At 42.3% G+C, this 13,554-nt stretch overlaps 1 protein-coding gene across 1 annotated transcript in view; it reads right to left on the reverse strand.

Annotated features, from left to right (window-relative positions):
* Window positions 1-2,652: 2,652 nt before the first annotated feature.
* Window positions 2,653-13,554, reverse strand: part of LOC122943624 — a 63,649-nt gene continuing 52,747 nt past the window's right edge. Inside the window, exon 11 of the mRNA XM_044301508.1 lies at window positions 2,653-3,287. Coding sequence (XP_044157443.1) covers window positions 3,092-3,287 — 196 coding nt within the window. The 3' untranslated portion in view covers window positions 2,653-3,091. The remainder of the gene's footprint in view (window positions 3,288-13,554) is intronic.

The following is a 13,554-nucleotide window of genomic DNA, read 5'->3' on the forward strand; positions in this document are numbered from 1 at the left end:
GGATCCGCAAAACACTTATACTGGCCGTGTTTTACGGAACGGCCAGCCCTATAATTGAAATGCCTATTCTTGTCTGCAGTTGCAAGAATAGGACACGTTCTATCTTTTTTGCAGGGGTACATTGAAATGAATGGGTCCTCATCCGTTCTGCAAGCGGACACAAATATACAGTCGTCTGAACGAGCCCTTATGCGGGTAAACAATATTGTACGCCCCTGATAGGTCATTAAGAAGAGGTTTACATTATGAAAAGTCGGGTGTAGACATTTCATTTTTTTAAAAACTTTTTATACTTCGGCATGGAAGGATTTTTTGCATTAATTGTAAGACTTGTATTTTTTCATAAATGCATTCGGGACTTTTGGGTACGAGACTATTATCTTTTTTGATTGTCATTATGAGATATGTGACATTAATGTTGAAAACTTGCAAAAAAATATCAGAGGTGCTGACTTACATACGGATAGAAGACTATGGCAGTTAGAAAGATACCGAAAAAGGGCCAGGGACAATATCGTGACAAAATGGGCAAAGGTTGCCCCCTAGAGGAAAAATATAGAATGGCATCTCATTTTAAGCTCTGATTTGGAAGTTTTTGTATAGGGAATCTGAAAATTGAAGCAATTCCCTATGTTATCATCTAAATCTGTCTCTTTACAAGCGGCAGTGATTCTGATACTGAGCCTGCGGAGAAAGACATCTCTCCATGCATTCTCTGCAGACTACATGGGGCATTTATGGCAGCCTGTATTCTGTGATGGGAGTTCTAATGGGGGCTTATGGCAAAGCATACATTGAAACCTACTGTGAATGGCTCATTCTCACGACACAGACTACCATAAAGGGTGCCAGGAGTTTTTTGGGGAAGAAAATCTGATAATAATAAATTACCATTAATGCTGCTCCCTAATGTAATAAAGTTGCCCTAAATTGGGATTTCCATGTTAGGGCTGTATAGTTTCATACATTTCCCTATAATGAAGTGGTATGACCCTAACCATTGATGGTGTACTTGTAATATACCAATAATGTGTGATTCGAGGGGATTTCAACATCACCCACAGCACAAGAACAAAGGACCCACTTCAGTTTGGTTTTATGCAAATTCAAGATTTCTAATTGCCCTAAGTTTGTCCCTCAGTCTCCCCTCTGCTTTACACTGCAGCTTTGCCTGTTCAGATTTTCTGCTATGCTTTAGCACAAGCTCACCGGGAAGCCAATGAAAAGATGATTCCCCTGACAGTAAAAACAAAATGATCATAAAAGGGGGAACAAGCCTCAACAAAGAGGGAAATCTACTTTAAAGTGAATCTCCGCCTTTTATCATTATGTTGATTCATTTCCTAATATCGAATGAGTTCTGGTAAAACGTTAGATATGTCATAGGAGACATATCAACAGCTTTGATTGGTGGAGGTCTGAACGCTGAGACCCCCACGTTCTCTCTTTGCTGCAGTAGAGGAAGCGAGACGGACTCAGTAGAAAGTCTTTGGATCCATTTCCTGCAGCGAGGAGAGAAAGTGCGATATGCGAGCGCTTCACTCCCCTCGTTATAACAATCATTGGAGGTCTCAGCACTTGTTCCCCCACCACTCAAAACTTTTTGTACATATGTCTTTCTGAAAACTCAGCGACCCTTTAAAGGCCTGGAACCATTTTTCTGATACACAGCAAAAAATCCCCTATATAAACATGCCCACAGTGTCCACTAGATGGCGCTGTGATTGTTGGGTTCATGTATAACAGCTCCTACAGCCCCTGGTCTACTGCGGTCCATTCATACTGAGGGACACAGGATCGGGGATAGGGAATTACTTTGATATCCCTTTGATAAAAAAAAAAACAACTTAAACCTCAAAATACTACACATTTAGCTCCAGACTAAACAATAGTATAGTAAAAAATGAAAAACAGTGAAAAACATTGCACTAAAATTTTTCTCAAATTTTGCTGGACTGCTATACATTTTCCATCCATATCATGTCTAAGTGCTTATTATGTCTGATTGATTTCTATTGTAAAAGCCTACAGCATGCCATGCGCCTACTATGCTATAATGAACAGCAAATTAAAAGGTTTACGGACCTATACCCACACAATGGTGTCCAAAAGGATACTCGCTGGACACTCATTTCGTCTCCATTGAGGATTTATAAGGATATTTTGATGTATACAGCAAATGTAGGCCTCAAATGCAACCGTGCACAGAACCTAAACCTCATCAACTATTCAGTTAAAGGGGACTAGGCCAGGATTGATGTAAAAGATGAAACTCAGACATCATATAGTACATGACAATCTCTTTCTAACAAAGCTAGAACCAGCCCTGTACCTGACATGGGTCCAGAGATTTCCCCATTCACTGCTCCAATTGTTCTGCTAGATTTATTTAAGGCTGGCAGCTCAGGGGGCGTGTCCTTTCTCAGGGGCGTGTCCTTTCTCAGGGGGCGTGTCCTTTCTCGGGGGCATGTACTTTCTCAGGGGGCGTGTTATTTTTGCTGCAGCTCTCTCCCTGTAACTGCTACAGCTTCTAACAGTAGATATGGTGGGTGACAGTTGAAGATTTAAACTGAGTACGTGTGACCACCTCAGTGAGGTGGACATGAAATAAGAAAAGAATAAACAGCAGGCAACATATAAAGATATATTTTATTGAATAACTCAATGGCTGTACTAAATGTTTAATTACATGAAATTACAAAAGTATTCAGATCCAGCTGCTGGTTTGAAAAATTTAGAATATTTTTCGTGGCACAATCTCTTTAACAGGGGTGAACCAGTTTCTGACTGTTGGAGAACATGTTCCATTTTCAGAAAGGGGTTTTCCAGGCTTTTAGTATTGATGACCTGTTTTCAGGATAGGTGATCAATATCAGAGCCGGGTGTCAGACCCCCGCCGATCAGCTGTATTCCTGCTCGCTGCTGCTATGTCTATGGCAAGCAGGAAGAGAGACAGGAGATGACACAGGCGCATGGCACGTGCCTTCTCCTCATACAGCTGATCAGCAGGGGTACCGGGGGTTGGATCCCCTGCAATCTGATATTGATCCTGGAAAAGCCTTAAGAGCCTGGAAAACCCCTTTAATGTTTCCTACCATAGACTCTGTCCCCCTTCAATAACTAAATTGTGGCCAGTCATATAGTCTGAAGCTTCTGACGCCAAGTACACCACCGCAGCCTGCAGGTCTGTCACTTGTGCCAGCCGCCCGGCAGGTATATCGGCCAACCAGCGCTTTACTAGTGGTTTCAAGGCTTCTGAATGGATGAGCGGTGTATCTACAATGCCCCTGCAACAAAGAAAAAAAATTATGAAAGAATGGATTTTATTTTTAAAATATAAATTTTAAAAAGTTACTTTAAAATATTATCTAAATGTTATTTACATGATAGTTTCTTTAGGCTATGTCTGAAAACACTAAATTCCACCATCTGGGGGGCAATTGCTGCTACCTCCCAACTATGTGATAGGTGACCAAGTGACTACAAGACCCCATGATATCCAAATGACTGACTATGTTTTCAACTATATGCCTAAGTTTCAGTAGGAAGAGCAGCTCTGGAGCACAAACTGCAGCTCTAACTTAATTTGGGTTCACTTGCTTTTGGCTCTCTTTAAAGGCCCCTAAAAACACATTCAATTGCTGGAATCTGACTGCTGGGACCCCCAGCGATTACAAGAACGGGGGATCTCTGGGTCCCCTGTGTGAATGGAGCATTAGTGCGCATTTGCTTTATTCAGTTCTGTGGGGCTGATAGAGATACCCAAGTGCTGTACACGGCAGTCCCATAAAGTGAATAAGATTTATAATAGTTCTAATAAGACGATAATGTTTTATGCATTTAGCAGATGCAACAAATAATTTTGGGTTGATATGTGCTTCACTCCTTCTGCTGGACAGGAAGTCTGCTGAGTGTGGCAAAATATCTTCCATCATCCTTTTATATCTCATTACTAATTCCTGATTCCATTCTCTAAAATAAATGATGTAATAAATGTATCAGATAGTAAATACACATTGCATCCTGATCAATCAATGCAAGTCAATCTGGGATAAATGCTAGAGTATGATGACACTTAAAGGGAACATGCCACCTAGGATATTTTTCCATCCAGTTAAAACCAGATTGTGACATATGTCCTTTTTTCGAATCAGTTTTATTTTCTGATTGTGAATTTAAATTTTTTATGTTGTCTGAACATGGTTATAGGGGCAGCCATCCTGCCTGAGCTGTAGCTTACAGCACTTAGTGGTCTAGAGGGGACCTCATTGACTTCTATAGGAGAGTTTTCTTGGCATGCTCTGTGACCCTGTGCAGAGGTCAGGAGGGAGTAGATCGCCCCAGGCGAAGCATTCTGGCGAAACCCCGGTCGGGCAACTAAGACTGTTCTTAAATACGATTTTATCCTTGTATTCTTGTAAGTACAATAAACCATTTTTATCTACAACCACTCGTACGTACTTCACCATTTCTGCACCTTCCTTCCTCTTTGAGTCCTATGGAAGTGTGAGACGGGTGATACCACGAAACGACGCTCTGCTGGTGGGATCGTGGTTCTGACAAAGATCTCCTGAATCGACGGCTCCTGTTCCCTGCCTGTTTTACAACTAGAGCTCCTTGGTTGAAGACGCACCGGTCTTTTTCTATGCGCATCACGAGCGAGTTTTGTGAGTATATCGCATGCACCTGATGCGATAGGTGTTCAGTACATACTACACCATAGTGCGTTTTTTTGTTGCCACTTTTAGGTTTCCATGCAATTGTTGAGAATTTATTATTGATTGTGGTCCATCTAACTGAAGATTTTTCCGATTGTAAGAAAAGAAAAGAGAGAAAAGGAACATCTAAAGAAATCTTCTCTTGCAGCGCAATCCTTTTTCCTTATTACCTCATTCAACTGACTTTTTCCCACATTGTCCTAGGATGTGCAGCGCTTGAGGGGACTAATTTCCTATACAGAGATTTTTGTGTTTTTTCCTGATTCCTGAAAGCACCCTAATGGTGGGTGAATCAATGAAAATTGAATTAAGCATAAAAATGTGCACTTTTATCCATGGGTGTTACCACCCAGCTTTTCTAGGGTACTGAATAGCATAAATGTGGTGTAGTATAAGAGCACAGGATGCATAACCAGGCGGGTCATTTATCAAATCAGATTCCACCTTTCATTTTCCAAAGGAGCTGTCCAAAATGAAAGGTGGAATCTGAATTGGTTGCTATGGGCAACTAAGCAAGTTCTACTTTACACCAATTTGATAAATGACCACTTAGGTGTCATCAGCAATGTAAGGAATCTTATTAACATGGGATGAGCTGCAGAAAACTGTCTATGTTGCCCATAGCAAGCAATCACAGCGCAGCTCTCATGTCATACCCTGCTCTTGAAAAATGAAAGCTGCATTGTGATTGGATGCTCTAGGCAACAAAGATAGTTTCACTTTTACAGTGCTTAGCCCCAACATTCTAGTGATAAACTGCACATAATTCAGCCATTCGGAGTACAGGGGCTTGTCAGGAACCTCATTGTCCAGTGCCGCTCTTTGTTTATATCCATCACTGGTGCATATCTCTCACTCCAGTGACTACCGGACGTCTGTGTTTAGTGTCTCTAAGTTTGTTTTTACCCATACAGTACCGATTACTTTAACTCGTGTTAGTTTATATGTATATTAACTCCGCCCACAGCCCCGCCTCCCTAGCGCTTCTATTACTGAGCAAAACCCAACCTCCTCTTTGGTGTTACGTCACAAATGTGGGCGTGGCATAGCGACCCGTCCTGAAGCATCACCTCCCCCTGCCGCTCTCTGTTTATATCCATCACTGGTGCATATTTTTCACTCCAGTGACTACCGGATGCCCATGTGAAGTGTCTCTAAGTTTGCTTTTATCTATATAGGACCGATCATTTTAACTCATGTTTGTTTATATGTTTATATGTATATTAACTCCGCCCATAGCCCCGCCCCCTAAATCGAGGTTAGGCGCCAAAAACAAGTGTATAAATAAATGCATACTGTCTTTTATTGTATCATTGATTGTCCTGAGGAAGAGGGTCCAATTCCCTCGAAACGCGTAGACAAATAAATACCTTTTTTTTTTTTTTATTCACCTCCTGCGTTATATATTCAGCCGAGCAGCGCCCTAAAGCAAATGCTATTTGCAGTTCCAGTTTTTTCTCCTTTTTGGTTCATCTTACAGTGTCCAGTAAGGGACATAGAGTTTCATTTATCAAAACTGTCTATCAGCCATGCTGTCTTTGTTGCCCATGACAACCAATCAGAGTTCAGCTTTCATTTTTCCAGAGCAGTTTAGGAAATGAAAGCTGTGCTGTGATTGGTCGCTATGGGCAACCAAGACAGTATGACTGCTATTCAGTTTTGATAATTGAGTCCCATACAGTTTTACATCATACATATAATTAATTTGCCTAAATGACCAAAATATGTCCCAAGACCCCTGTCTTCCACCTTCCCCTAAAGCCATGGGGGAGACAGCCAGTTTACTAAGCTCATAATAAAGTTTGATCCTCAGAATGGCTGGAGGAGAGGAGTCCTATCGCCTCACTGAGCTCCCCAACCCCCGCAGCCTTGACAACCTCGATTAAAACAATGATTTTCCATTAAAATGTACAAACAGCATTAACATCCCTTTTTATTAATAAGAACCGGACACAATAAAACTCAAACGCATCCAATTTCACCGCCGGCTGGCCTGGATAGAGCTGACACTGATTGGCGCTATCTCTCCTCGGCGTCATATTTGTGTTGTGCGCAAATGTATAATTTCCCTTAGCCCCCGGAACAAATAAATTTACATATCTCCACCGACAACGAAATTCCATTTAACTTCTTACAGATGACAGTAACTAAAATCTGAACTGCCAATTGTAGTTCATTAGTGCGGCAGGGACGCTTTCCAAATGTTAATAAAAATTCCAACATGCTGATAAATTAGCGCTTCTAAGGAGCATGTGACACCCTGGTTAACATATTCAACCTCAATTATAATTCCCTTCAGCACCCTGTTATCTGAAACTTTCGCTGGCAATCAAAGGTGCTGTTTTTCAGCGGCCAATTTTCTAGATAATGTAGCTTATCAACACAGTGGGTAAACTTGCCAATGAAATCAAGCAGCACTGAACCACACACGCGCTAATTGCAATGCTTTTTTTATGCATATTTACAGCCTGTCATTTCAAAGAAATCAGTGGCCCATTGAGGCGCCCGGTTAGCCGGGAGAAGTGACGCCTGCAAATGAAAATTAGCAAACAAACCGGTGACAAATATGAAATGAACAAATATATTAAAAAGGAGAGTGGGGGAAAAATTTCTCTTCTTCTAGAACATCCTCTCTGCCTTCATTTAGGCTGCGGCCACGCAACGGTGATTCCGAAAGAGACGGGGACATAAGAACGCCCTGGATTGCAGAGTATTGTGCAGTGTAAAACTATATTACAATGAAAGTTTCTATCACCTATCCAGAGGACCTCTTTTTTTTGGGATCGCATGGAGTTCTAATGGTCAGACCCTCCGCAATCCCAAGAACGTGGGGTCCCCTCTCTGAATGGAGCAGTAGTGCGCATGTCGGTCCACCACTACATTTCCATCTATGGGAGTGATGGAGATCTGTCTACGACATATTATCTGATATTAGCCAGGACGGGCATCTGGTTTGGTTAATATGAGATAGTTTCTTCCTTCTGGTACAGGTAATTTACATCTAGAGGATGAAAATGTGACAGATGAATCCAAACTGCGACTGGCAAACCACATTGTCTTATAGTAAAATCTGCCAGGGTCCCACCATTTTCATGGAAAAAATAAAGCTGCATGCATCTATTCTTGATGTCAATAGTGATGGCAACCTAGGGCCAATTCTTACATGTCTGCTGTCTAAGACAAAAATTGAAATGGCAACCCCCCCCTTCCCCTTGCAAATTCTTTGAGGGGACGGGTCTCTATATTGGTGCTCACATGTCAATTTCTCAGCTAGTGACTCTCAACAGAGCCATCGATGACTTTCGTTAGTTGTGTAGCCTGAAGATAGGCTGAAGATCTATGGAAGAAACAGCCCAGCAGCAATTGTATTTCCCTTTAGCACCCCCACAGGGGAAATGGAGGATTACACTGTTAGTTCCCTTTGATATCTTGTAGGGTCCTCTCTCCTTCTGTACCAGTCTGTAACTCATCTTGTTCATGCTCCTTGCAATTGTCTGTATTATGCACGTTCACCTCTTATCATATTGTGGGGATTCGCTCTGGTAGTTAGGATAAGCGGGCGCAGTACAGAGGCAAAATACAAGTTTGTAGTTAAAACTTGAGTGTTTATTCACACATGATGCCAAAAACAAAACATCACTTTTGCAGAGTTACTTTACAACCAATGGCAAGTTAATAAAACAAAAGTCACCTTGGTGGCAGTTTGGTCTCAGAAAGTTCAACTACAGGCTTTAGGCGGCCTGCTCCCCTGACACACGGGTCTCCGCTCTCCAGCCCAGCACAGGCCCCAGATTACAGCACACAGACCTCCTGAGCTCCACTGTCAGACAGAGGTAATCCTTTCCACCTGGCAGTGCTGGCTGGTTTTTATGCCTGCCAAAACTCGGCCTGGAACGTGGGGAGTAGTCACCCACCCAGCACTTTGACTACTCCTAGTAAGAGCTGTCCTGGATCAGCTATTACAGCCATGCTAAGTACCAAGGTATCAACAGCAACTGCTGCTGACACATAAAAACCGGCTCTTACTCCACCAAGGCCAGGAACCTCGGTGACACGATGATTCCTTGTACCATCTTACAATATGTACAGTGCCATGGAATGAATGGCGCTTTAATAAATAATAATATCAATTGGTGGTCTGTGTACTGCATTGATGCGCTTGGTCCTCCAAGATAAAAGATTTTTAGTTATTTGTTGCGCCTGTCAGGTTATGCTGGGGGTTACAGTTTCAGAGATCAGTTGGAGGCCTCAGAAATGGATGACAATCCTAGATCTATACATATAGGGGGTCATTTACAAACAGATATATGCCACTTTTGTGACTTATATCTTTCACAGATTCTGTCACACGTGTTGCGGCAGAATCTGCGACTTCTTTCCCGCTCACGTCAGGTCTAAAAAGAGGGCGTGATGTGGTTAGGGAAGGGGACGGGCTGGCAGACCCATCTCATTCATCATTTTCTACGCCTGGTTTAGGTATAAAAATGGTCTAAAATGTAAGACGGCAAGGAAGCTGTCATACATTTAGAACCATCAGTGGATACGCTGAAGTTATGTAGAGACCAACTCCTCCACATAACTTGGTGATCCACCGTCAGCAGGGGTTTATTAAGACCGGCGTCTAAAATGTCGGTCTTAATAAATGTGCCCCATAGTGTAAAAGCTGTTCTGCTGATTATTTTTAACCATTTTGCTGCCAGGTTTTTCTCCACATCGGTAATCTATCAGGCTCTGAGCAGCTATACTGCAGTATAAGTCTGTATTTCCATTACTATCCAAAAGCACTAATATTGGCTGCTCCCCTGAACACTTTGAATAATGTATCATTTTGGCCAAGTACCACTAGATAATAGCCCTGATTTGTTTCCTAGCAAGATATTTCGAAAGTCGTGTTGACATTATCTAATGACTAGTGATGCTCAAACAAACTGCTTCATCAGAGCGAATCCGGACAACGGCAAATATTTCCTTTTGAAAATATAAAGCGACCAAGAAATATTGCCCTCCCATTTTTTACTATTTAGCAGTGAAGTGGATATTAAGCATTCTTATGTAGAAAAAGGAAGAAGTACAATTACACATTCCTTGTGGTTGTGCTTTATAATATTATCAGCCTTGGTCCAAGTAAAACTGAATTTCCACATTTTTTTATATCATATCATTTTGAGGTCCAACAGTCGGTGCTGATTAATTTCCTAATAAATCTTTGTAGTTTTTGGAGCTCAGTTTTTCTGATACAAAGCTCTACCTGTTTGCATAGAGTTAAAACTTGAAAATTAATGAACTATCCTAGGGATCATGTGGGGTCCGACACCTGGCACCCCCACCTCGGGCAACAGCCAGCCCAAAAAACTATACAGCTGACGGAACCAGAAGCAGAAGGTTCTGTCCACTGTGTAGAGGCTGTGCCGAAGTACTCCTGTTCAAGTGGGCTGCAGTATGCCAGGCCAGAATCTACACAGTGGACATAGACTGCCATCTACTATATAGTTTTTGGTGTTGGCAGCTGCCAAGAACAACTAAAGCTACTTTCACACTAGCTTTTTTTGCGGATCCGTCATGGATCTGCAAAAACGCTTCCGTTACAAAAATACAACCGCATGCATCCGTCATGAACAGATCCAGTTGCATTATGTCTTCTATAGCAATGACGGATCCGTCTTGAACACCATTGAAAGTCAATGGGGGACGGATCCGTTTTCTATTGTGCCAGATTGTGTCAGAGAAAACGGATCGTCCCCATTGACTTACATTGTGTGCCAGGACGGATCTGTTTGGCTCAGTTTCGTCAGACGGACACCAAAACGCTGCAGGCAGCCTCCAGAGCGGAATGGAGACTGAACGGAGGCAAACTGAGGCATTCTGAGCGGATCCTTTTCCATTCAGAATGCATTAGAGCAAAACTGATCCGTTTTGGACCGCTTGTGAGAGCCCTGAACGGATCTCACAAACGGAAAGCCAAAACACCCCCACCAATCTGATTTTGACCTGTTATAATGATAGGTCATCAATATGTAAGTCCTGTAAAACCCTTAAAGGGGTTGTCCCATGAAAAATATTCTACATTTTTTCAATCCAGTACCTGGATCTCAATACTTTTGTATTTGCAAGTACCTGCATAATTTAAAATGTTGTATCACCACTGAGTTATTCACTGAAATCTATCTGTATAGCGCCACCTGCTGTTTGCCCTTTTTTCTAAGTTCTCTGTCCAGCTCACTGAGATTGACATATATGATCAGTTCCATCCTTCAACTGCCACCAACTACAGCAGAAAGGACATGCCCTCTGAGAAAGTGCATGCCCCCTGAGCTGCAGCTTGAAATAAATCTAGCAGAGCAATTGCAGCAATGATTATGGAGATCTATGGATCCATGCGAGGTACAGGGCTGGTTCTGCGTTTGTCAGAAAGAGATTGACATGTACTACATGATATCTAATTTACAGTTTTTACATTACTCATGGGGTAACCCCTTTAGATGATAAACTCGTGAACTCCTGCAGCCACCACTAGGGGGCATCCTACAGGCTTATTGGATATAGCTTTATTATTTGGTTCAGTATGGCTCCTAAGCTCCCCTTAGTGGTTTCTGTAGTCAGATGGTCCCCTGTAATTCCTTCCTGATTGCTGACCATTCACTTCCAGTGAAGTGTTAGTATAAGTGGTAGTATATCAGCAATGCAAACCAGCAACACTTTTATAGAGTTTCATCATTCTGGATATTATGGAGATCTACCAATATGCTTAAAGAGGTTTTCTGGGTCTGTAGGCCTAAGATAGGTCATCAATTTCAGATCAGTGGGGGGTTTGACTCCTGGCATCTCCACACTCAGCTGTGTGGACATGGACAGCCACCGAAACTGCACAGCTCCATGCAATTGGTAGTGGTCAGGAATGCTACTGCAGAGATGAGCGGATCCTAGAGTCATCAATATTACACTATTTCAAAACCCATTTAAAGGGATTTTCCAGTCTCAGAACCTTGTAGAATGTTTATATTTACACAGGAAGGGGTTTAGCAGCTTAGATGTCTCTTTAAAGGGATAATCCACTTTTGATAATCCCTATTTGTTAAAACAAATTCTCCTAAACAAGTCAAGGGGGCATATCTGTTTAGTCCCCAAGTGATCAGCTGTAATCTGTGGGGGAACCTGGCAGTAAGTGCTCATATCTACTACAGGAGAAATTAAAGGGGCTTCAAGGGGAACATTTTTAAAACAGCAGATATTTGCGTGCACCAAAAAAATATGTTATACTCAACATACTTTCCCCCGTTACTCCCAGTCCGACACTTACTGGCTCCCTGTTTTATTCTGAACCGATTTAAAAAAATAAATAATCAGAGGCTGTGCAACCCCTTTAAGCATTACATGGTTTCTCAGCTTTTTCAATCTCGCCATGGAGAATACATAAATGCTCAGCCGTGATGAGCTTGCATGTATATGAGGGAAGTAGAAAGACGCTTGTCTGGCTGACAGTTTGTGAAGGTGTATGTGCAGTGACCCAGTGGTTCACTGCTAAAATTATTCACTGCTCAAGTAGTTCACTGCTAAAGTGATTCACTGCTAGAAAAGGGTTGACGTATTTTTTGATTATGCACTTTCACTGCAAAAAAGGGTGAATGCACTACTAATCATGCATTTGTAATCCCAAGAGTATTATACAAGGAGGATGGAGTTAATAATGTCCCTTAAATACAATTGTTGGTTGTTGGCTGGTCCCAAACCGTTAGTGAGTGGGTTTCTTGTAGTCTGTGAGTTGCTGTTGGTTTGTAAGCCAGTGTAGTAGCCACTAGAGATTTAGCCACAGCCTGTGTGTGAAGAAAGGAGCATCCCTATCCAGGGAGACACCAACCATATGAGACAAAGATCTGCCAGAAAAAAAGTGACTGTACTGAGAGCCAGCCTCTGAGGGTGAGAAGAACAGAACCTGTATAGAAGGTAGAGGGTCATTAGAAGGGACAGTGCATGGACAAGAAGCCAATGAAGGTAACGCATGTGTTATGCTGTGGACTTCACTGCATGTGGATTGGGTCATTTGCCTCAGGCGCCCTTTCATATTATAGAGATAGACTGGCCATCTGTTAAAGAACTGCATCCCACAGTGTGGCATTGCCGAGATATTAAGAGAGAGAGAAATTGCTTGCACTTGGCCAATTTGGGATCATAGTATTACTTAGGGATTCTGAGGGGATCATCATACTATTCACCTCTATATAGAACCTTTGGTAAAAGACTGTCTTGTGACATATTTGAGAACTATGCCTACAATGTGTATTTGCACTTTGCCACCATTCCTCCCAGTAAAGGCTGTATTGGTTACAACCAAGCTGGTCTGATCATTTGACTCCCTCCTCCGTTGGCCTTGAATCCCAGTTTCCACTTCCCACCCCATCCTCCTGCCTTGCACCCCGCTGCTCATCTAACATCAAGGGCACCTCAGCCACCAAAAGGCAGGGGTGGGAAATACAAAATACAGTTTGTGTGCTGAGGGAAAAAACAGGTGAGCTCCTACCAACCCAGGGTGTGCTGAAACCTCCATCACCACCACCTTCTGTCTCACGCCCCCCATGAGGGCCGGAGCACCACATATGGGCACCTCAATAGATAAGGGTTCTGAACTTGGGACTTCCCTCTCTTTAGAATACACTAAAATTATTTTTCAAAATGGGTTCTCTATACCAGACATCCTCTTTGTGACTCTATTTCCACTTGAACCAAGTCTACTTTTGAGCGATACGATGAGTCTGAATGGTCCCAAATGTCATTACATAAAATACACATTCATTCTCATTTGCAAACCAATTTGAAGCTTAATAGGCCAATGAGAATTTTT

The sequence above is a fragment of the Bufo gargarizans genome, chromosome 7 (genome assembly GCF_014858855.1).
Source record: "Bufo gargarizans isolate SCDJY-AF-19 chromosome 7, ASM1485885v1, whole genome shotgun sequence".
NCBI classification, from domain to species: domain Eukaryota; kingdom Metazoa; phylum Chordata; class Amphibia; order Anura; family Bufonidae; genus Bufo; species Bufo gargarizans.